The sequence below is a fragment of the Hemibagrus wyckioides genome, linkage group LG13, assembly GCF_019097595.1.
Source record: "Hemibagrus wyckioides isolate EC202008001 linkage group LG13, SWU_Hwy_1.0, whole genome shotgun sequence".
NCBI classification, from domain to species: Eukaryota; Metazoa; Chordata; class Actinopteri; order Siluriformes; family Bagridae; genus Hemibagrus; species Hemibagrus wyckioides.
In genome coordinates, this window is record NC_080722.1 from 26,106,397 (window position 1) to 26,132,636 (window position 26,240).

The 26,240-nt window shown below is 37.6% G+C and overlaps 1 protein-coding gene across 1 annotated transcript in view; it reads left to right on the plus strand.

The window, feature by feature from the left end:
• Positions 1-26,240, plus strand: part of LOC131363494 (protein bicaudal C homolog 1-like) — a 79,312-nt gene that overhangs the window by 45,187 nt on the left and 7,885 nt on the right. Inside the window, exons 4-13 of the mRNA XM_058406073.1 lie at positions 2,231-2,310; positions 12,314-12,472; positions 15,196-15,249; positions 17,519-17,707; positions 19,796-20,047; positions 21,303-21,434; positions 22,949-23,171; positions 24,379-24,540; positions 25,546-25,718; positions 25,817-25,958. Coding sequence (XP_058262056.1) covers positions 2,231-2,310; positions 12,314-12,472; positions 15,196-15,249; positions 17,519-17,707; positions 19,796-20,047; positions 21,303-21,434; positions 22,949-23,171; positions 24,379-24,540; positions 25,546-25,718; positions 25,817-25,958 — 1,566 coding nt within the window. The remainder of the gene's footprint in view (positions 1-2,230; positions 2,311-12,313; positions 12,473-15,195; positions 15,250-17,518; positions 17,708-19,795; positions 20,048-21,302; positions 21,435-22,948; positions 23,172-24,378; positions 24,541-25,545; positions 25,719-25,816; positions 25,959-26,240) is intronic.

Sequence of the window (26,240 nt, forward strand, 5' to 3'; positions counted from 1 at the left end):
AGTTGTGACCAGAGGAATGGAAAAATACTGAACTACTGAACACATTCTAACTGATCAACTGCTACTGAAAGCATGTGGCTGATGTCAATGCCAATAAAGCAGATCCCAAATGTTTATTTATTACAGACTTGTTCAGTGTATGAATATTTGGGCTTTGTGAATTGTTAAGCAGATTGTTTGTTTGATAAAACTGCCTTTATTTATTTTCTTCTATATTCGGATGGCGTTCACGCAACACCCGCAGAAATCGTCCCGAAGGTCTCGCATGTGTCTGAATAGTGATACGCCTGTGGAGCTGCTGGGCGAGTGAACCGCCTGCCTGGTGCCTGGGGATACTATCTAGGCTAGCTTTGTTTTTGTAATTGTACAAAAAACCACCAGCCACTTTCCAGCTCTCTATTACACTCAATTTAAGACCATGCCAGTCAAGATCAAGGACAGAGCGCTGACAAGAATTATGGCTAAAAAACGTAAAGTGAAAGATCTTTCATTCGTGTAATCCTACTACTTACACCACCAGGAATTAGCCCCTCAATATGAAACCGGTGCTTTAAATGCACTTTATTTTTTTATTTTTTGCTTTTCTCCCAAGTTCCTCCTGGACCACAGTGCAAACAGAGAAACCTCTGGTGAGCACTTGAGTTCGACCGCAGAAAACGCTTGCATTTCATGCAGTTAAACCAAGGTCAGTAGTGGCTAACTAATAGCCTGTCATTTGACCGACGCACGACAAGCAGCCGGAGCCGCATTCGGTTGAGCTCCTTTTCCAGGGTCCACCTAATCGCAGCGAGCTTGTTGTTCCGTGAGATTTTGCGGCGGACGAGTCCGCCTCTGTGTCGCGCAGCGATTCGGCCTTGTTTTTTTTTCCCTCATTGCTTTTGGCACCGAAAGCCATCATTATGAAATGAATGTTTAAATGCAGTAGCCGCAGTATGCACGATGGAGGTCATTTTAGCATAAAAATGATGCCTTGCCTGAATTGTCATCTCTTAATTGTAATTGTGACTTCAGGCTTTACTTCTGTAGTCTCTACCCTTCACAGCGTACCATCTCTGTTGTTCAGGCCTCAGGCTTCACGATGCTGAAGGTGGACTCTGACAGTCTGTTTACATTTCTGGGAAATTCACAAGAAAATAAAATTGAATTCTGTATCATGATATGCTTCCTGGAGCAAGATATAGTCACTGGACTGAAATCTTTTTTAAGTTAATAAAATGTTTTTATTTGAAGCAGTAATTTCTAAGTAAACTGTATAATCTATAATGTTTTTTACAGAGTCAAGAGTTTGGTTTAGTTTTTGCTCATCTCACTTAAACCAAGGTAGTTTTTGGAAATGTTTATTGACAAAAAAGTACCAGATTAGTACTAGAGCTATCCATCCATCCATCCATCCATTTTCTATACCCACTTTATTCCTAATCAGGGTCACGGGGACCTGCTGGAGTCTATCCCAGCACACATTGGGTGAAAGGCAGGGGTACACCCTGGACAGGTCACCAGTCCATCACAGGGCCACACATATAGACAGACAACCACACACACTCACACTCACTCCTATGGGCAATTTAGAATGACCAATCAACCTAATGTACATGTTTTTGGACTGTGGGAGGAAACCGGAGTACCCGGAGTAAACCCACACAGACACGGGGAGAACATGCAGAACTCCACACAGAAAGGCCCCTGACCTGTTCGAACCCAGGATTCCAACCCAGGACCTTCTTCCTGCGAGGCAACAGTGCTAACAACTTCTAACCACATCTAGTACTAGCAAAAGCCTGACATGTGAGACTGACTAAAAAAACTGCAACGGCAAGCGCTAATAGACGGTTAGCTTCAAAACACAGCAAAAAAAACATCATGTACTGTGAAAATTAGACATAATGAATGAGTAATGGAAACTTAGCTTAACACACAGAGATTCTGTTTGGCATCAGAGGCTAAGAACGGCTAGCTGGAATGACAAATAAAAGCATGGCTTTAGCTTAAATTGTGTTCGTAAAACTCAGAACCAAAACAAGCCTCAGTCAGTCAGCCTGATGGACGAAACACAGGATCACAGAAGGTTGCAATTATTGTGCTGGGTTTTTTTTTTTCCACTAAAGTATTCTTCATGCTATTAGCTAACTACACGCAAAACACTGTGGCACGGTGAAGACCGACGGCAGGACGTTATCTTCTTAACAGTGTTCAGATTGTTGAGGTCACATGTTCACCTTCTGCTTTACAGATCCTCATATCAAAGTGAGTGGGAAAAGGGACGATGTGAAAGAAGCTAAGGAGAAGATCATGTCTGTTCTCGATACCAAGGTGAGCCATTCCTGAGCTGCGGGAATTTAGCTGCACAGCTACAGGAAGTCTGTTTTAATTCTGGTCAGGGTTTTAGCAGTAAATCATAATGGAAGGTGATATTGTTTAGCAACCAACATAATGATAGAGATTGTTTTATTACTGTAATAAATTAAAAAAAATAATCTATCAAATAATATATATATAATATATAAAAATATACATAGATAATACACAGAATGAAGAAAAAGAGAGAGTGTTTTTTTTTATTTTTCCAAGCAGTTTTGCTTATATTTATTTATTTATTTATTTTTTGCTTATACTTTTTAATATTTAATTTATTTAATTAAACCATCAATAATAATAAAAGTAATAATGTAATTAAAAATAAAAGCTTATGACCTGAAATTTTTTTTGAAATAATTTAAATTCATAATTAATTGCAATAAAACTACTGTTAAAATAATCTACACTGGGGTTTAAATTTTATTTAATGTTTTTCAATAAACTTTACACAAAGGGACAGATGACAAAAACTTAAACAATAAAACAATACAAATATTTTTTTAAAAATTGGTTTATTTATGATTTTAATTTTAAGCAAAATACTGTGATTTTTATGTTAGTTATTTTTGCCTTGACTATCTATCTATCTATTTTATTTATTACAAACAGGCATCATTTAAGTCACTTATATAATTCTGATATTTCAGCATTACTTTTTTTAATATGAACATTTTACACAGGTGTTTGTATATGAGATACAACAGGATGAATAAATAAATAAATACATAAATTACTCAGAATCGTTAGACACATTTTATTATAATACTTAAATGTAGATTAGACACGTCTTATTATAATACTCTGATGTAGATTAGACACATTTTATTATAATACTTAAATGTAGATTAGACACGTCTTATTATAATACTCTGATGTAGATTAGACACGTCTTATTATAATACTCTGATGTAGATTAGACACATCTTATTATAATACTCTGATGTAGATTAGACACGTCTTATTATAATACTCTGATGTAGATTAGACACATTTTATTATAATACTTAAATGTAGATTAGACACGTGTTATTATAATACTCTGATGTAGATTAGACACATTTTATTATAATACTTAAATGTAGATTAGACACGTGTTATTATAATACTTAAATGTAGATTAGACACGTCTTATTATAATACTCTGATGTAGATTAGACACGTCTTATTATAATACTCTGATGTAGATTAGACACATCTTATTATAATACTCTGATGTAGATTAGACACGTCTTATTATAATACTCTGATGTAGATTAGACACATTTTATTATAATACTTAAATGTAGATTAGACACGTGTTATTATAATACTCTGATGTAGATTAGACACATTTTATTATAATACTTAAATGTAGATTAGACACGTCTTATTATAATACTCTGATGTAGATTAGACACGTCTTATTATAATACTCTGATGTAGATTAGACACATTTTATTATAATACTTAAATGTAGATTAGACACGTGTTATTATAATACTCTGATGTAGATTAGACACATCTTATTATAATACTCTGATGAAGATTAGACACGTCTTATTATAATACTCTGATGTAGATTAGACACATCTTATTATAATACTCTGATGAAGATTAGACACGTCTTATTATAGTACTCTGATGTAGATTAGACACGTCTTATTATAATACTCTGATGTAGATTAGACACATCTTAGACACGTTTTATTATAATACTCTGATGAAGATTAGACACATCTTTTTATAATACTCTGATGAAGATTAGATACGTCTTATTATAATACTCTGATGAAGATTAGACACATCTTATTATAATACTCTGATGAAGATTAGACACGTCTTATTATAATACTCTGATGAAGATTAGACACGTCTTATTATAATACTCTGATGTAGATTAGACACGTCTTATTATAATACTCTGATGAAGATTAGACACGTCTTATTATAATACTCTGATGTAGATTAGACACGTCTTAGACACGTTTTATTATAATACTCTGATGAAGATTAGACACATCTTATTATAATACTCTGATGAAGATTAGACACGTCTTATTATAATACTCTGATGTAGATTAGACACGTGTTATTATAATACTTAAATGTAGGTTAGACACGTGTTATTATAATACTTAAATGTAGATTAGACATGTCTTATTATAATACTCTAGATTAGACACGTTTTATTATAATACTCTGATGTAGATTAGACATGTCTTATTATAATACTCTGATGTAGATTAGACACATGTTATTATAATACTTAAATGTAGGTTAGACATGTCTTATTATAATACTCTGATGTAGATTAGACACGTCTTATTATAATACTCTGATGTAGATTAGACACGTCTTATTATAATACTCTGATGTAGATTAGACATGTCTTATTATAATACTCTGATGTAGATTAGACATGTCTTATTATAATACTCTGATGTAGATTAGACATGTCTTATTATAATACTCTGATGTAGATTAGACACGTCTTATTATAATACTTAAATGTAGGTTAGACACGTCTTATTATAATACTTAAATGTAGATTAGACATGTCTTATTATAATACTCTGATGTAGATTAGACATGTCTTATTATAATACTCTGATGTAGATTAGACACGTGTTATTATAATACTTAAATGTAGCTTAGACACGTTTTATTATAATACTCTGATGTAGATTAGACACGTCTTATTATAATACTCTGATGTAGATTAGACACGTCTTATTATAATACTTAAATGTAGATTAGACACGTCTTATTATAATACTCTGATGTAGGTTAGACACGTGTTATTATAATACTTAAATGTAGATTAGACATGTCTTATAATACTCTGATGTAGATTAGACACGTCTTATTATAATACTCTGATGTAGATTAGACATGTCTTATTATAATACTCTGATGTAGATTAGACACGTGTTATTATAATACTTAAATGTATGTTAGACACGTGTTATTATAATACTTAAATGTAGATTAGACATGTCTTATTATAATACTCTGATGTAGATTAGACATGTCTTATTATAATACTCTGATGTAGATTAGACACGTGTTATTATAATACTTAAATGTAGGTTAGACACGTTTTATTATAATACTCTGATGTAGATTAGACGCGTCTTATTATAATACTTAAATGTAGGTTAGACACATGTTATTATAATACTTAAATGTAGATTAGACATGTCTTATTATAATACTCTGATGTAGATTAGACACGTCTTATTATAATACTCTGATGTAGATTAGACACGTCTTATTATAATACTCTGATGAAGATTAGACACGTCTTATTATAATACTTAAATGTAGATTAGACACGTCTTATTATAATACTCTGATGTAGATTGGACACGTGTTATTATAATACTTAAATGTAGATTAGACATGTCTTATAATACTCTGATGTAGATTAGACACGTCTTATTATAATACTTAAATGTAGGTTAGACACGTGTTATTATAATACTTAAATGTAGATTAGACATGTCTTATTATAATACTCTGATGTAGATTAGACACGTCTTATTATAATACTCTGATGTAGATTAGACACGTCTTATTATAATACTCTGATGAAGATTAGACACGTCTTATTATAATACTTAAATGTAGATTAGACACGTCTTATTATAATACTCTGATGTAGATTAGACACGTGTTATTATAATACTTAAATGTAGATTAGACATGTCTTATAATACTCTGATGTAGATTAGACACGTCCTATTATAATACTCTGATGTAGATTAGACATGTCCTATTATAATACTCTGATGTAGATTAGACATGTCTTATTATAATACTCTGATGTAGATTAGACCCGTGTTATTATAATACTTAAATGTATGTTAGACACGTGTTATTATAATACTCTGATGTAGATTAGACACGTCTTATTATAATACTTAAATGTAGATTAGACACGTGTTATTATAATACTTAAATGTAGATTAGACATGTCTTATTATAATACTCTGATGTAGATTAGACACGTCTTATTATAATACTCAAATGTAGATTAGACATGTCTTATTATAATACTCTGATGTAGATTAGACACGTCTTATTATAATACTCTGATGTAGATTAGACACGTCTTATTATAATACTCTGATGTAGATTAGACACGTCTTTTTATAATACTCTGATGTAGATTAGACACGTCTTATTATAATACTCTGATGTAGATTAGACACGTCTTATTATAATACTCTGATGAAGATTGGACACGTCTTATTATAATACTCTGATGAAGATTACACACGTCTTATTATAATACTCTGATGTAGATTAGACACGTCTTATTATAATACTCTGATGTAGATTAGACACGTGTTATTATAATACTTAAATGTAGATTAGACACGTCTTATTATAATACTCTGATGTAGATTAGACACGTGTTATTATAATACTTAAATGTAGATTAGACATGTCTTATAATACTCTGATGTAGATTAGACACGTCTTATTATAATACTCTGATGTAGATTAGACATGTCTTATTATAATACTCTGATGTAGATTAGACACGTGTTATTATAATACTTAAATGTATGTTAGACACGTGTTATTATAATACTTAAATGTATGTTAGACACGTGTTATTATAATACTTAAATGTAGATTAGACATGTCTTATTATAATACTCTGATGTAGATTAGACATGTCTTATTATAATACTCTGATGTAGATTAGACACGTGTTATTATAATACTTAAATGTAGGTTAGACACGTTTTATTATAATACTCTGATGTAGATTAGACACGTCTTATTATAATACTTAAATGTAGATTAGACACGTGTTATTAGAATACTTAAATGTGGATTAGACATGTCTTATTATAATACTCTGATGTAGATTAGACACGTCTTATTACAATACTCTGATGTAGATTAGACATGTCTTATTATAATACTCTGATGTAGATTAGACACGTCTTATTATAATACTCTGATGTAGATTAGACATGTCTTATTATAATACTCTGATGTAGATTAGACACGTCTTTTTATAATACTCTGATGTAGATTAGACACGTCTTATTATAATACTCTGATGTAGATTAGACACGTCTTATTATAATACTCTGATGAAGATTAGACACGTCTTATTATAATACTCTGATGAAGATTACACACGTGTTATTATAATACTCTGATGTAGATTAGACACGTCTTATTATAATACTCTGATGTAGATTAGACACGTGTTATTATAATACTTAAATGTAGATTAGACATGTCTTATTATAATACTCTGATGTAGATTAGACACGTCTTATTATAATACTTAAATGTAGATTAGACATGTCTTATTATAATACTCTGATGTAGATTAGACACGTCTTATTATAATACTCTGATGTAGATTAGACACGTCTTATTATAATACTCTGATGTAGATTAGACACATCTTATTATTATACTCTGATGTAGATTAGACACGTGTTATTATAATACTTAAATGTAGATTAGACATGTCTTATTATAATACTTAAATGTAGATTAGACACGTGTTATTATAATACTTAAATGTAGATTAGACACGTGTTATTATAATACTTATATGTAGATTAGACACGTCTTATAATACTCTGATGTAGATTAGACATGTCTTATTATAATACTCTGATGTAGATTAGACATGTCTTATTATAATACTCTGATGTAGATTAGACATGTCTTATTATAATACTCTGATGTAGATTAGACACGTGTTATTATAATACTTAAATGTAGGTTAGACACGTGTTATTATAGTACTTAAATGTAGATTAGACATGTCTTATTATAATACTCTGATGTAGATTAGACACGTCTTATTATAATACTCTGATGTAGATTAGACATGTCTTATTATAATACTCTGATGTAGATTAGACATGTCTTATTATAATACTCTGATGTAGATTAGACATGTCTTATTATAATACTCTGATGTAGATTAGACATGTCTTATTATAATACTCTGATGTAGATTAGACACGTGTTATTATAATACTTAAATGTAGGTTAGACACGTGTTATTATAGTACTTAAATGTAGATTAGACATGTCTTATTATAATACTCTGATGTAGATTAGACACGTCTTATTATAATACTCTGATGTAGATTAGACATGTTTTATTATAATACTCTGATGTAGATTAGACACGTCTTATTATAATACTCTGATGTAGATTAGACACGTCTTATTATAATACTCTGATGTAGATTAGACACGTCTTATTATAATACTCTGATGTAGATTAGACATGTCTTATTATAATACTCTGATGTAGATTAGACACATCTTATTATAATACTTAAATGTAGGTTAGACACGTGTTATTATAATACTTAAATGTAGATTAGACATGTTTTATTATAATACTCTGATGTAGATTAGACACGTGTTATTATAATACTTAAATGTAGATTAGACACGTCTTATTATAATACTTAAATGTAGATTAGACATGTCTTATTATAATACTCTGATGTAGATTAGACACGTCTTATTATAATACTTAAATGTAGATTAGACATGTCTTATTATAATACTCTGATGTAGATTAGACACGTCTCCTCTCTGCCGCAGAAACCTCAGCAGGTGGGCTGCGACATTGTTGTTCTGAGACTCCCGCTGGTCTACACATAGTTCAGAGGTCTCTCTTAGCCAGTGACCCTGCGCTCAGCGGTCACACTCAGATTCCACTGGCCAACGGAACGGAGATAGACATCATTCATCGGTTAGATAATAACTCACAGAGGGAGGCCTGAGCTCCACTGTGATAATAGCATCTGCAGAACATTCCAGCGCTACAGGAGGGCAACCTTTGCACCGAGGACGAGCAGGACAGCTAAACTGTCTTATATCTCATTAGATCTATTAGTTACAGCTTCAAGAGTTAAAATCTGGACTGAGATATCTGGAATATGACCCCAAATCAAAAAAAAAAAAATTAAATAAAAACCTCCTCATGGATAACAATTACATGTACTAGATGTAACAGTGACAGCTGATTACACAATCCATCCATCTCCTAAAGGGAAACAGGCTCGTTTGTCTTTTATGTAATAGCAGAAGTAATAACAAAAATAGTTTAGCCATGCCAGAGCTTGGAGAGCTTCCAGTAGAAAGACAGGAATGAAACCAAACTATCATTTAGCCTGGATCACGTATAACACAATATATCTGAATTACACTGTAATACACATGTACACTGTAGTATACACAGTAACACACAACACGCCATTGTGTGTACTCTTAATGATCAAGACCAAGGTTTTGGATAACAAAACAAAACTTAAAGGAATCTAGTTACTCACATCATCAAAGCATCAGGTGATTTTAGGTATCTATGTTACACTAAAATAAGTGTACCTGAGGAGAAATATTACTACGAAATACAGTTGAACAAAAAGAACAATTCCTTTTTGTTCACAAATGTCTGATTATGTTGAGCAATTGTGGAGCCAAGAGCAACAGCACCCCTAGTGGTTGTAAGAAAAATACATGTAAAGAAGAAGCCAGGTTCAGGCTGATTTTTTTCCAGCCCAGTCTACAGATTCAGGCAGCTTATCAGTGACATTATAAACCATTATACAGAATCTAACGCTGCCTGAATCATCTGTAACATTACCATCAGTGATGTGAAGTGCTCTGAGCATGACAAAGTGGATTATTTACTCAATCACGCTAAAATAATGCCTTTAGAAAAGAAATTAATAGTATGTCAACTTATTAACTAAGCAGGACAGGACAAGAACTAACAGAAGGGTTTCTGTTTAACATGACTGGCATTTGCCGAAGACATGGCATGAACCCAGACACTTAAATAAATAAATAAAACATTAAATCGTCTATGTGTCTCTGTGTATGTACTTCATTCTTATTGAGCCATCAATCAAAACCTCTAATGTAATGTATTGCTCAGACTTAATAGTTCCTATTGATGTACAATAGATAATACATTAGAGTTTAGCCATCACTACATTTAAAGAAGGCAACAAGGGAGGATTTTATTCAACTTTATTTATATAGCGCTTTTAACAAGAGACATTGTCTGAAAGCAGCTTCATAGAAATATAAATTCATGATATCATTATCATTTTAAATGTGTCCATAATGAGCCAGCCAGAGGAGACGGTAACGAGAAAAACTCTCTGAGATGATGTGAAGAAGACTCAAAAGGGAACCTCATCTTCATCCTCATCCACACTGGATAGTGTGATTATTAATCATTTCCTTACTATTACCTTTATATAACTATAAATGTTTTAACATGAAGTCTGTGTTGTTGAAGTTGTCAGCTGTTCATAATTGCAGTCCAAAGTCAGCTTCATGGTTTCTATCACAGTGGTCAGTAGTAGTAGAGAGATCCATCCACAGCAGTGGTCAGTAGTAGTAGAGAGATCCATCCACAGCAGTGGTCAGTAGTAGGAGAGAGATCCATCCACAGCAGTGGTCAGTAGTAGAGAGATCCTTCCACAGCAGTGGTCAGTAGTAGTAGAGAGATCCTTCCACAGCAGTGGTCAGTAGTAGAGAGATCCTTCCACAGCAGTGGTCAGTAGTAGTAGAGAGATCCTTCCACAGCAGTGGTCAGTAGTAGGAGAGAGATCCATCCACAGCAGTGGTCAGTAGTAGGAGAGAGATCCATCCACAGCAGTGGTCAGTAGTAGAGAGATCCTTCCACAGCAGTGGTCAGTAGTAGGAGAGAGATCCATCCACAGCAGTGGTCAGTAGTAGGAGAGAGATCCATCCACAGCAGTGGTCAGTAGTCGAGAGATCCATCCACAGCAGTGGTCAGTAGTCGAGAGATCCATCCACAGCAGTGGTCAGTAGTCGAGAGATCCTTCCACAGCAGTGGTCAGTAGTAGAGAGATCCTTCCACAGCAGTGGTCAGTAGTAGTAGAGAGATCCATCCACAGCAGTGGTCAGTAGTAATAGAGAGATCCATCCACAGCAGTGGTCAGTAGTAGGAGAGAGATCCATCCACAGCAGTGGTCAGTAGTAGGAGATAGATCCATCCAGAGCAGTGGTCAGTAGTAGTAGAGAGATCCTTCCACAGCAGTGGTCAGTAGTAGTAGAGAGATCCTTCCACAGCAGTGGTCAGTAGTAGGAGAGAGATCCATCCACAGCAGTGGTCAGTAGTAGTAGAGAGATCCTTCCACAGCAGTGGTCAGTAGTAGGAGAGAGATCCATCCACAGCAGTGGTCAGTAGTAGGAGAGAGATCCATCCACAGCAGTGGTCAGTAGTAGGAGAGAGATCCATCCAGAGCAGTGGTCAGTAGTAGGAGAGAGATCCATCCAGAGCAGTGGTCAGTAGTAGGAGAGAGATCCATCCAGAGCAGTGGTCAGTAGTAGTAGGCAGCAGTCATGGTCTGTCAGTTTGCTCATTTGCAGCTTGTTTAGCTTTTATATCAAGTCTTTTATATGATTATTTAAAATAAATTCTTCTTAATCTAACACTCTGTGAAGTTTGGCTTTTTAATATCAGCTAAACAGCTTTAAGTTGTGATTTTAGATGGCTTTGCTTAATCACAAATCAACATATTCTGGAAAGATGTTTGTTAATTCCTGAGAAATTTTTGAACCCAAACCTGGAATGAAGTTATTTTCAAACCAATTATGTCATGTCTTTTCTAATATTTTTCTTTAACCAATTTAGATAACTTGATAGCAATCCTTTAATCGACTGGTTTCTCAGGCTCTCCCATACAGAGCATTACATTGTTTTGTTAGCTTTTGTTAGCATGGATTTCATGTGTTAGAGAGGACAGAAAAGGCAAGCCTGAGTCTTATTGGGAAACTATGACTCACTCCTGGAGCTCACAGATCTATATCAGCACTTTAGTGACAGGTTCTCTGCTGCTCTTAGTCATCAGGGCTTCCATAACATCTGCTTCAGTGAAAGTATGGTCTGTGCTAGCAACGCCGTGGTGACACATCTATCTGCTTGTTAACGCAGAGCAATCGCGTGACTCTGAAAATGGACGTCTCACACACCGAGCACTCGCACGTCATTGGCAAAGGAGGCAACAACATCAAGAAGGTGATGGAGGATACGGGCTGCCACATCCATTTCCCTGACTCCAACCGCAACAACCAGGCAGAGAAGAGCAACCAGGTCAGATCTTATCACGCTTAGATGCCATCTCATGCACATATATACACAGCTTTTTATCACCCATGTACTGTCTGAGTGATTGTTAGAACTGTTGTATTGAGTGGTAATTAATATTAAGTGGTGAATAACATGACTTCACTCAGACAGCTGTATGTTGTCTGTATCTGTTATGGTGATGAGGTCAGTTTCCCAGAATGCATTGCAGCCTAACAAAATGACCGTTCCATTTTCCCATCATCCATCACTATATCCTCATTATTACACACGCCTGGTTTCAGTTGAACTTTGATTTTTTTAATTTAGGTCCTAATGTTTTTGCATCTTCTGCAGCTTCCTTGTTGTTTTTGTTTTAGCGATTCTGGTTTTAATCGTTTCTTTTGTTTACTCGTTTCGTCTCGCCCAATAAGTGACATCTGTTACATAAGTCTACGGTCACGCTTCGGGCTCGTGTGAGTGAACGTTGCAGGAATTTTATCAGCTTAATCTAGGAAATCTTATTACCTCCTTATTGATTGAATAATCTCCCGAGATGAGCCTAGAGCAGCTCTGTTCACTTAGTAGCCCTTGAGTAAAGTTTTTCTGGCCCGTTGTTTGATAATTTCCAGATGATTAAATTAAATTTAAAAGATATTTTGTATGTATTATGGGCTTTTTAACACAAAAAGTCAAACACATTTGCCCAATATCCTCCATTTTGTTCGTGAAAGTATTTGACACAGATACAGAAAATTAGCATTGATAATTCTGCAGTCATTACGAGTCATACCTGGATCCTGTATTAACGTGTCTGCTTTTAAACCAATTAGTCACTACACTAAAGCCATTGTTCTGCCTTAATCTAAGCTTGTTATGTTGCTTAGCAACCACATCTTACTTAAAACAGACTACACAGGATTACAGAAAAATTACTTGCAACAAATAATATTAATAATAAATTCAATTACTTATTGAACGTTGCTTTAATAACCACTTTGCTTTGTTCCCAGGAATGGCTTTATCCATTAAAAATTAAAGTAACAATACTTTTTGTTTAATTAAATCGTATCAATGATGTATCATTACTAAACACAGACACCGATCAGTCATAACATTAAAACCACCTGCTGAATAGTGTGAATGTCCCAATCGTGTGACGCCAAAACAGCCCGTGAAGGGATGGACTCCACAAGACCTCTGAAGGTGTGCTCTGGTATCTGGCACCCAGACGTCAGCAGCAGATCCTTTAAGTCTTGCAAGTTGAAGCTGGAAGTGGAGCTTCCATAGATTGAACATGTTTGCCCAGCACATCCCACATGTGCAATCTTGATCAGACTGAGATCTGGAGAATTTGTGGGTCACCTTGAACTTTTTGTCATGTTTCTCAAACCGTTCCTGAACACTTCCTGCAGTGTGACAGGACACATAATACTGCTGAAAGGAATATTGTAGACCTGAAGGGGTAAAGGTGGTCTGCAGTAATGTTTAGATAGGTGTAACAACCACGAGAATGCCAGGACCTGAGGTTTCCCAACAGAATATTTCCCAGAGCAGCACACCATCTTGCCTTCTCCCCATAATGCACCCTGGTGTCATGTCTTCCAAGTAAGCGACCCACACGCAGCAGTCCTTCTACCTGATGTAAAAGATAATGTGATTCATCAGGCGAGACCTCCTTCTACCTCTGCTCCATGGTCCAGTTCTGATGCCCACCTGCCCATCAGGGGTCAGTATGGTCACTCTGAAGCTACACAGCCTAATATACATCAAGCTGTGATGCACTGTGTCTTTTGAGACCTTTCTAAACCTATCATAACCAGATGTGCATCAGTGAGCCTTGGCCTCCAGTGACCCATGGTTTTAATGTTTGGATATATAAATGGATTGATGTAACTGTATTCACGTGGCTGATGATGCAGTATGATACAGTTGTATGCTATATAGTTAGTTTTGTGACACAAAGATCATTAAAATATGACTAATGAAAAAAAAGTTGTACATTTTTAGTTTGATGATCGATATTCCTTTAACTGGATATAAGATAAAAGAGTTTGATCTCTATTAACAGAGCTAAGATAAGTTTCCAGCTCAGTATGCACTGGGATGGAGCAGATCTTCTGGTTACTACAGTAATCTTTGCGGTGTCCTTTGTTGGATGTCATGATGGTGCAGCAACTAGTACCACCAAATCTCAGCTCCTGGATCCTCTAAAGGATTCCTCTCTCTGCAGAATGTCAAATACTCTCCCCATGTTCACCTGGGTTTCTTCAGGGTTCTCCAGTTTCCTCTCAGTGTCCAAATTCATGGCAGTTGGTCAGCTGGTTACACTAAATTGCCACCAATATGAGTGTCTGCATGCACGTGTGCAATAAAAGAAAGAAAGCTACTGATCATGCCTGGAAAGATCCAGACTCTTGGTTATGCACCAACAATAACAAGTGATGGCGAGGAGCTTGTTTATGTACTTTCTGAGAGATGCAGTATTTCATTATGACAACACATGTTTCATTTTAAAGTAGATTGTAGGAATGTTAAACATCTCGAGCTGTGTCTCCAGTTTCGACGAAAAAAAAAAAAAAGTTTAATGCTCTTTATCATTTGTCCCGAGTTACACCCAGCTCTGTTGTTTTAGCTAATCATTTCGGGAAAACTTTGAAGAGCTGAAGGTCAAAATGATCAACAAACATGGCAGTAGATTTGTTATGGGACAAGCAAGTCATGTGAATTTTCTGTCTCCGTCTCTGTAGGTGTCTATCGCAGGCCAGCCGGGAGGAGTGGAGGCAGCTCGAGCCAGGATCAGGGTACGCAAAAACCTCATAAATACTTTATAGCTGTTTATTACGAGCTCTGCATGAGAACACACGGTCAGTTGCTTAACACTTTTTTTCTCCAGTCCAACATGCTGTCCTGGTCAGTAGATGAAGGATTGGGAGTGGCGGTCATGGGTTGTTGGAGATGGATGGTGTTGACTTGTGTAACATTTTTAACAGATTTTTTCACCTGCGTTCTTGTGTGAGAAAAGGAAACCCGTCTGCGTGGAGGCTTGAAGTGCTGCCCCCTGCTGGTTGTAAGATACGAAGCCTAATAGGATTCTTTCTAGTCCTTGTCCTGGAGTAACCTTGTTCTGTACATTTTAATGTTTTCCCTGCTTTAACATACCCAGGATCTACCCAAGGTATAGATTATTACTTACAATACCAGATTAGTACAAGAAAAGCTAAACATTTGCCATGCATGAGAACTCGGAGTCCAAAAAGACATTTGTTGTATGACTAAGGTAGAAATGTAAAATATGGTGAAAACATAGCATGAGATTAGCATTGTCTGATGTAAAACACATGGCAGTGACCCGGAGCTGTGCTGTTAAAAATTTTAATCCGTTGGCGTCCCGAGCCGTTTGGCCGAGCCCTGAGACGTTTTTGCAGCTCTGGTGTGATAATCGTTACTTCCTTACTTTTTCCTCAGGTTACAAGCCTACTGAGGTTCTTCCTAACTTATGAAAAAAAAAAGAAACAGACCAAGCACAAGCAAGACCAGATCCGGTCTCTCCTTGAGGTTTTTGTTCAGAAACTGAGCTCCAATTAATTGTAGGTTGTAGGTTTTTACACCAGAAATGATAGCAAGCTTTTTTTTACCATTTATAAAGTAATTTGTAAGAAATGAAACCAAGCCAGGAATTCCTAGTGTGGGTTTTTGAGTCATAAAAGTATAAGCAAAGTGATGTGGGTGAAACGTATACGAAAGACCAACAAGCTTTCTCTCTCTCTCTCTCTCTCTCTCTCTCTCTCTCTCTCTCTCTCTCTCCATCTTTCTCGCGTGACTTATGCTGCTGGAAATTCCACTCCTGACCACTCCAATCATCTCCACTTTTCCCTTTTCCTCTCGGTCTTTGAAGGAGTGCCTGCCTTAGTTTTTCTCATTTGTCTTGACAGCTAGTGGACAGCAGAAAGAGAGATGGAGTGCCTTTGACTGACCCACTTAAGTAGGAGACTGAAGTTTGAAAGTTTTCCTTTTCCCTTTCCCTTCCAGCGTGAGACCAGAGCTCTGCAGGCCGATATTAATATTCATAACCTTTCAGGAAGGCACTGTTACTCTCGTGAGAAGCATTTTATTCTGTCTGACTGTACTTGTATTTCTAGGTATTACCAGTAAAACCGACCAAAAACCATGTGTCTTACTGGCTTTCGGAGATTTAAACGCTTGTTTTAACGCTTCGGTGAGATTAGGTGATTTAAAAATTAGCCTCACATTTTTCTTGGGGCTGATTTCATTCTTTTTATTACGAGCCAAGATGATTTAAAAAGGCTCTTTTTTACAACCATGCAGAAAACCAAATGCATTACAGTTAGTGATCCTCCGTTCAGAAACGATCCTTTCTGATTAAAATCCAAATATGATGCTTCTATGGACTGAATCAGAACGTGGGTATTGGTTTTAAGTCCCATGAGAATGAGAAAATTGTTAGCTTACATGCACCATAGGAATGTTAAAGCGTAAGCACTTTGTCCTCGACTGATGCCGATGTTTCTGCTCAGCCTGATGGATGGAGGCCTTTACATTTTAGGGGGAAGTTCTTTCCTTTACCACATCTGAAGGGGTTCACAAGGCCTTTCATTTTGGCCTCTGGTGCAGAATGGGAGTGCACGTGCAAGGCCCTGTCACATATGGGACTAATCAAGGGTGCATTTCGTCTGACTGGTTGCTCTTGTTTACCATTTCTCGGGCACGTGAAGGATGAAAATCATAGATGACGGTAATATAGAGGAATGTTTTTGCTCATGATTCATGATTTGTGCAGGGACTCGTCTCTCCGGAGTCCTCTGTAACATGCGTCTGGGGCCGCAGGAATTTAGCAACGGACTTTCATTCTTCTGGGCATTTAGAAAGTTTATGTGGCCACCGGCCAAACACAGCGGTTTTGGGTGTGGATTTGGCCGAGGGCATGCGTCCCCGGTGATGGCGCCAAACGGTTGGTTCCCGTTTATGCTGATCAGCAGCTATCAGATATCCCAGATAGACGATTTCAGTGAATACAAAGACAAAGCCAGTTCTTTTTTTTTTCTTCTAAAGGAGCTGCTGCCTCTGGTGTTAATGTTCGAGCTGCCGGTTATAGTACAGCTGAACCCTGACCCCAGCTCTCCAGCCATCCAGCACATCTCTCAGACTTATAACATCTCTGTGGCCTTCAAGCAGCGTTCCAGGCTCTATGGAGCTACTGGGGTTGTGCGAGGCTCCCAGAACAACATTGCAGCTGTGAAGGTATGTACCCCAACACACACACACACACACACACCTTTAGAGACTGAGAATTATTTCTTTCAACCCAAACTGGAGTTAAGATAAAAGACCAGGATTTAGACTCATTTCAAAGCCTGGGTCACTGAGGCTGCAAGGTGAAGGTGGCCACAGTCTGCGTGCACTGTAACGAAAGCTTCCAAAGGCTAGTATTGGGTTTGGAAGCCTGATCTATTACCCATGATTCCCCTCTCACTTCCAAGTGGCCGACTGGGGCCAGATCTGGAGAAAGAGGCTGCAGGTCTGCCCCCAGAAGCCCAATTGAAATGTGCGGTATGTTCTGAGAGCTGGGGTGGTAACACTCGTGCCAAAACCAAGCGCCACGTTCTTCTCTTCTTCCTGTCCAACAACTAACCAATAAAAACATCTGGATCATTCCAGAAAGCCAGAAGTGCATCTAATATTATTACAAGAATTTCGTATTGGTGCAGGTTTTTTTGCGTTAGCACGGATCTGACAGCTCTTACTGTACCATAAACAAGAAGTTTATATTAATACACACTTGTTTCTATAGGAACAGCTCACACACAGCGGCCTGTATGACAGAGAGACAAAAAAATAAAAAGAATAAATTGACGATTTAAAAGAAAATAAAACATGTAATGTGTAATCGCTGAGGTGTTTTCTGTTAGAAAAAAGCATGAGTTCATGCTTTCTGGTTTTTCTGTAACATGACAAACTGCATATTCTTTTATGTCTTATTGACTTGATCAGAGAAAATAAAGAGAGACAGCTGAGAGAACGTCTCTTTTACCTTGTTTTTACAACGACTGCAACCATAAATAGCTAAAAAAAGTGCTTAGTGAAAAGTGTTATTCATTAATAAACTGAAATTTGTCATTTTTGACACATTGCTGTAGTATGAGCAGAGTAACACAGTCCAGGTCATGCTGTTATAGGAAAATAAACCACTTTGGGGGGATTTTTTACTTATTTATTTTTATGTCTGATGTCAAAATGACCCCAAAGCTTCAACATCCCTGATAAATATACCAACCCTAATTTTAATAACCTTGACTTTTGCTGAATTCTTTTTTAGATGAATTCATAAACATACACGCCTTGACCCCAAACTCTTTTTGTGTGAAAAAAAATTTCTATGCAGATTATTTTTCTGTTTTGTTTGACCTTTTCCTGTTGACTCTCTCTCTCTCTCTCTCTCTCTCTCATGACACTGGCAGCTTATTAAGTCAATATTATTTATACCTTATTGGTCAAATCTGAGCTTTTTCTTTATTTCACTATTATTTGAAAGACAATTTTTGACTTATGTTAAGTGTTTCATGTATCTGAAAACAGGAAGAAAAAAATATTGTTATAAGGAAGTAAGGAAGAAAACAATATAATAAAGCACACACATTTTTACACACACAAATCAAAAAGCATCGCTTTCAATCTACAAACCTGAAATGCACCTTACACCATCACAAAGAGACGCCTGACCTCTTCAGTGTCCCGTAACGTTCCCCTGTAACTCATGCTACACGTGTACTACAGAATCGAATGATGTCATCAGCTAAAACACACACATACAGGTCACTTTACTTCCTGAACACGTGCAGATCCAAGTACAAGTTCATGGGAATCGCGGCACAGTTCCAGTGTAACCGAACTCACACCAGCTCCTACTGGGAGTCTCGGGTTCGGTACCACTGTGTGCTGCCTGGTCCACATGACATCTTTCAGACGATCAGATGATCATGTGACCTGTGCTCACACTAACACACTGAGAACAAAATTCTCAAATTGTTGCTTGTTAATTTTGTAAGTGTAGATGAAGCAATGAATTAAATATGTAAATAAAATATTGAAGCATGTTTTGTCCCATCATTTTATTAATTATTTGGCCTAATATTATTTATTTATTTGTTTGTTTAAACAAATATTGGTCAGAAAGACAGGGTGTGTAAGCAAAAAATTGAATGAATTTGAATCAAGAACCAGAAAGTTATTTAAAGACGTAGTTTAGTTGCAGCTGATAGGTTTGATTAAATCCACTGGAGAACCTGAGTGATGTTTTCAGACTGTCTTTGTGGTTCTGTGGTTGTGCAGAGGGGCACGGCCATGCTGCTGGAGCACTTAGCCGGGAGCTTGGCGAGCGCCATTACCGTCAGCACTCAGCTGGACATCGCGCCCCAGCACCATCTGGCCATGATGGGACGCAACGGCAGCAATATCAAGCACATCATGCAGAGAACCGGCGCTCAAGTGCACTTCCCTGATCCGAACTGCCCTCAGAAAAAATCCACCGTCTATATCCAGGGCACCATCGACTCTGTGTGTCTGGCACGCCAGTACCTCATGGTAAAAAAAACCCCAAACAAACTCACTGTTATCTCCTGTCCTGTTGATTTTCCATTCTTTTTCTTCTCTTTTTTAATGTGTCTGCATTCCTCCCTCAAGACACAACACACTTCACCATCTTGTCTTCTTCAGGTTTTTTTGACCCTCGGGTCAGCTAGACGCTAGAGGAAGAAGTTAAGGAGACTGGTTATGAGGTGGTCAGTGAGAATGAGAGCTATGGTGGTCAGCACACAGAACAAAAGAAAAGAAAATAGCATAAACATAGGATCCTCGTGGAGGAACACACAAGAAGAGAAAACAGAGTAGTTACAGCCCTGAGATGAAGAATGAGATGTTTCTTCTCTTCTTTGTCATGAAGAAACATTTATCAGCTTTTACTGGAGCTGGTCATGATTAATCGATAGATTTTCTGTGTTCTAATTTCCTGCTTCACCCGGTCAGACTTTCTTTCATAAACGCTCGATGGCAAACTGAAAACTCCATGAGAAGTCATGAGGAACCCATCCTCTTCAGGATGACACCTGATTATTAATGATTAGTGTATACAGCAGCCCAACAGTACAGGATATTCCTGCATCCGGGTCTTTATGATAACAGCAGAAGTTCTACACTATCCAGGTGAGTGTAGATGCTGAACCAAGGCTCGAACCCCAACCCAGACGTAGCAACGTAGACAGTTAAGTGTACATACATACATACAAGATCAAAATCTTTTTAATCAACCACATCCCTGATTATTTCAGTGCTACATGTCTATTAAGATCTTTTGAGGCCTGGCTATGTGTATAAACAAATGAAGTTAAAGGTTCTAGATCATTCTCAGCGGTTCCAGAGCACCTGCTGGGTTTGTTGAGTTAATGTGCAGGGTTTCCTCAGTGTCGTACCTGCTGATGTTGTTCTTTTCAGCATGAGAACGAGAGGGTGGATCACAGTACAATAACTGAAGCTTCGCTACTTTAGGATGCGAGCCAAGAAGATCTTAAAACATTTAAAGTTCAAGGATTTAAAAGTGTGATGAAAATGGCTTTCCTTTCTTCCCATCTCACTGTCTGGTGTGTGTGTGTGTGTGTGTTGGTGGAGACAAAATCATCTGCTCATTAAGAATGAAATATCGAAATTAAAAAAATGTTTGTTTACTTTATTAATGCTGTTAGTTAATTAACACTAATCTCAATTATGTCTATGTTTTTCACAAGGATAGTAAGAACAATGTGTGTGTGTGTGTGTGTGTGTGTGTGTGTGGGGTGTCCCCCAGGGCTGCCTGCCACTGGTCCTGATGTTTGATATCAAAGAGGACGTTGCAGTTGATCCTCAGTGTGTCACATCTCTCATGGAACAGCTGGATGTGTTCATCAGTGTCAAACCCAAACCTAAACAGCCTAGCAAGGTACATACACACACACACACACATGCCAACAAGGTTGAGAAAAGTTCTAACCCATCATAACTCTAAACCTGAAGGAGCCTGAGGGTCTGATCTCACCTCAGGCTGCAGTCAGACTGCTGTATCGACGCAGTGTATGGCAGTCACATGTAGGAGCAGTGTGTGGTTTGTTTTTGGGAATCTGGGAACTGGAAAGCTTTTCTCAGCATTCATTTTCATATCCTCGCTCACGGTCAGACGACGAAACAGGATCTTGTGTTTTTCCCCAAGACGGCTCCATTCTAAATCAGCAGACTGTGCAAATCGCCATTTCAGCGCATAAATCTGCCTTCCTCTGAATGATTTGCTGATTGGCCGGTTTGCTGCCCCACTTTTTAAAGGGTCCTCAAGGGGGGAAAATGCTAGGATGGGCAAAAAGTTTATCCTACATACAGTAAATCAGCTGCTCATGATGATCAGGCAGACTGTCACGACTTTGTTTCTAGAATATTTGATTAGCTTTGAAGGACACAAGGTATGTTTTTCACTGGGGTTTCATTCATTTACACATTTTTTTACTTCATAGGCAGTCAGTCAGCCAACGTCGTGTTTCTCACACCTTTGAGTTTACACTTTGCACGTCTGAAAAGTGCAAACCTTCATAACTTGCTTGGTATTGTGTAAAACAATGCCAGAAATTTTCCAAGATGGCTGCTATTGTCATGTTGTGTTCACTTGCATGGTTTTTTACAGATTATAGACCATCATACCATGCCCTAAGTCACATCTGTAAGTGTAATTAAAATTATTAACGACCCGGATTTGGTTTGAGGAATGCAGTATGTCTCAGTTTGGGTGAGGCAGACTTCTATGAAGCTACGTAGATAAGCCTCAAAGATTCCAAAAAAAAAAAAATCCAAAAAAAGCTAGGCCTAATCCTCCATCATTTCCCAAGCAGTGACCCAAAGCAACACTGATTAACATTAATAACATTATAGAACTACAGAACTTCTGTGAAACTTTTTGGAGGCAGTGGTTAAGGACGTTGTTGGTCAGGTTTCAAGCCCAAGCCCCAGTGACACCAAACTGCCACTGCTGGGCCCCTGAGCAAGGCCCTTAACAATCACCTCTTCACCAGAGTTGCTGTATCATGGCTGACCCTGCGTTCTGACCCCAAGCTGAAATATGTAAAGAAAAAATGTATTGTGCTGTAATGTAAATGTGACAAAAATAAAGAAGGCTTTTTCTTCTTTTTTATATCAGATGAAATAAACAATTCAGCTGTTCTGTTCTTTATCACTTTCCAATGGATTCATGATTGAACTCCAACGCTACAGATCATACAGAGCTGTGAAAATGATTTACAGCGGAACCTCGGCATACAAATGCCCTCTATTATGAATTTTCACCTTCAGATCTTATCTCCAGAACCGATTAAATTCCTATACCGAGGTTCCACTATAAGTGAAATTCAATCGAAGTGGATTTTAGGATCAGGTCAGTGACTCCATATTGCATGTTGAATCATTTGTCTGTAGTCAGTGATCGTGAAAAGTGTGGAGAGGAACGCTCTGAACATGTACGAAGCCCGGCGCTATCTGCTGGGTCTGGACAGCAGCGGAGTGTGTGTGTCCATCTCCACCAGCACCTCCTCCAGCAGCAGCAGCAGCAGCAGCCCTCCGTCCGCCCTGACCCCGACTCTCAGCTGCCCCGTGGGCATCGACATCCTCACCTCTGCCAGCTTGGGGCTCACCAGCCTGGGTAAGAGAGATGTGTAGCTTTCTTCCTTTAAAAGTATCCTATAATGTGTTAATTTGCTAATGCATTAAATAAACAGCAGTAGATTTTCTTTTTTAAGTAAATTGTTGCTGAAATGTTTTTATGTGTGATTTATTGTAACTGGTGGTGTTTTGGGTCTCAAGTTGTGTGTAAATATCTCTGTAGGCAAAAACAATCTCTTCCAGATCCACCACAGTTTTAGTAATGCTGATTTTCTTTCGATTATCCTGTACGAGTTCTGTTAAATGACACTCACTCTTAAATTACAGATCACAGCTGAGGTACATTTTAGTGCCAGCCACAAAAGTCCATAAAAGGCAAAGCTCACCAAGCTGTATACGACAAAACGATGACTAAACAGCGACAGAGCATGTCTAGCGCAGCGTGCAATAAATCTAGCAGTAACGGAGCTCGTCGTTTGCAGCACGTCAGCTTGCGTAGCCACAGACATCATCTTCCTCCTTTTATAGGCTGGTATTCCTTTTGTCCAAATTCAGATTCATCTTTTGTGAGTCATTTGATTTCATTTATGAGTTTGTGGATTCACATGACTGACTCTCCTTATGAGCAATTTTCACAAACCAAAGAAGACTTTGTTTTTTTGTTTTTATTTATTAATTTATTTATTTATTTTTGAACTAACTGGGTTTTCATGAATACCACATTTCTTGTGTAAATGCTGATAACGGTTTACGAATAAATCGAATAAGTCGTTCTTTATTTTCTTGTTTCGTATCACTTGCTATGAAATGAAAACCTGCTCTGCTTCTATGCATGTAAATAACAAATGAAAAAGAAATAGGATTTTTAGTTACAAAAAGTAGTCAGGCACAAAATGCACAGTTGTGTTTACAGTAACAGTATAAATTCCCGATAAAGCGCATAGTGACTTTATGAGTCTTTATGGAGTGTTGAGGGATCTGGATTTTGGACTTGTTGGCCCATGTTGAGGATTCTGATGGAGTGAGAACGGAAGCTCCTCCTGATGATCCATCAGACTACAGGAGCACTTGTCTGATTCCAGACAGTTCTTTCAGTTGGCAGAGTCTTTAGGAACTGCATCACCTGGTGTAGATGTTGTGCAGAGTGCAGACCCTGGATATCTACTCAGCTAGACACTCAGTCCTGGGTTGAGCAGTTAGAGGAGGGTCTATATGGCTGATGGTTCTGATGTCCACTTCTGTTTCAGGTCTACTTGGTCCTACAGCTGCTTCTCTAAGTGCTCCGTCCACCCCCAACTCTCTCCTTAATGCCCTCAACAGCTCCATCAGCCCCCTGCATGTCCCTTCCTCTGGAACACCCAGTCCTACACTTTGGTCTAGCTCACTGGCCAGTCCAACCAGCACACCAGGTGTGAGAAAAACACACACACACACAAACATCAGTTTTTCAACTGATTATTTACCCAGTCTTCTCAGTTTTGAACTTGGACTAGACATCAGAGTTCTATTCTAACTTGGACACACAGTACAGCAGATTTAATGCATCACTGCTACGTTAGCTAAGCTAGTCAGCTGCATCAGTGTTAGCTTGAAGTGTCTAGTTTAGATAATGCTACCTCTCCTGTAGTACCTGTCTGATTTAAGTCATAAGCTAATTCCACAAACAAACTAGCTGTGTTATGTGTTGTGTGGATCGTGTAGAAAGCATCATGCATCAGCTAGCTGCTTTACATTAGCCTAGGCTGGTCTGTTAACCACTAGCCAAAGTAGCTAGGAAACCAGCTAACATTAAGTTATCTATTATATTTCATAAACTGTAAAAAGGCTTCAGCATTTAAAGGAATATATTAACAAGGAATATCTTAACTGAAAAAGATATCAATTATCATTCAACCTAAATGTAGTCAATTAACCAATTAGCAAAGACATATTCATTTTTATCACAAAACCCTTCATTTTTATCACATGAAGTGAATTAACACACAGTACGTCCAAAACATTGTGGACACCTGATCGTCACACCCACATGTGAGCCATTTCAAAATGTTCTCACAAAGTTTCCAACATGACAATGCTCCTGTGCACAAACCAGCTTCATGTAGACATGCTGTGTGAAGGTTGGAGTGGAACCACTCGAGTGTCCTACACTGAGCCCTGACTTAACACCTTGAGGATGAAAGAAGAACTCTAACTAAACCCCAGACCATCATTATCTGATCTCAGTATGTTCTTAGGGCTAAATGATCACTCATCCCCACAGCCACAATCCAACATCTAGTGGAAATCTCTACCAAAACTTTAGATTGAAGATTACTATAACAGGACTAAATCTAGATTGGACTCTCTCAAAAGCACATATGTTTAGATGCCCACAAACTAGTGTATATACTGAGCTTTTGTACCAAAACCTCCAGGTTTTTCTTCACCCATGATGATCCATCCAGCCACTCAGGCCACACTGACGAACATCCTGCTCCAGAGTTACGCCCAGAATACACCATCTCCTCCACCCGGTCTTGCTCCAATAGATCCGCAGGTCAACGGAGTCACAGACTGCAGCAAGGCCGTGTCCTCCCTTAACGGCAAGGTGCTTCAGCCTCGACTATTTCACCATGTGCTTGTTACCATTTAGGATAGAAAAGAGGAAAACTAGCTTATGTCATATGTGTCTGTTTTGTGTTGTAGCACTCCAGCTCAATGTACAGCAGAATCGCCACTTCCTCACTGGCTGACAAAGTTCTGAATGCGGCACATGGAGATCCTGTCCAGGATGCCAGCACACACTGTCCATCTGAACCACTGTCCAGCAAATCCAGTCAGGATCAAGGTACTCTCACCCTGGAGTTAACATCCTGTTCTTCTCACATGAGAAGAAATTTCTTTGTCTTTCATACATTTGGGTTCAGTCAGGTTTTAGTTCATCGTTAAGGTTCAGTAAATTTTTATTAACCTTGATTAGTGAAAACCTGATTAGAAGAAAAATGTGTTATTCCATTTGTAGTATAGTAAGTGCTAGTTGTGAAGTAGTTACACAGGGTTTTTTTTTCCCGAATTCTCATGTTTTTCAGGGGTAAATGTGGTGAACTGCTTGACTGGGACTAACCCCCTG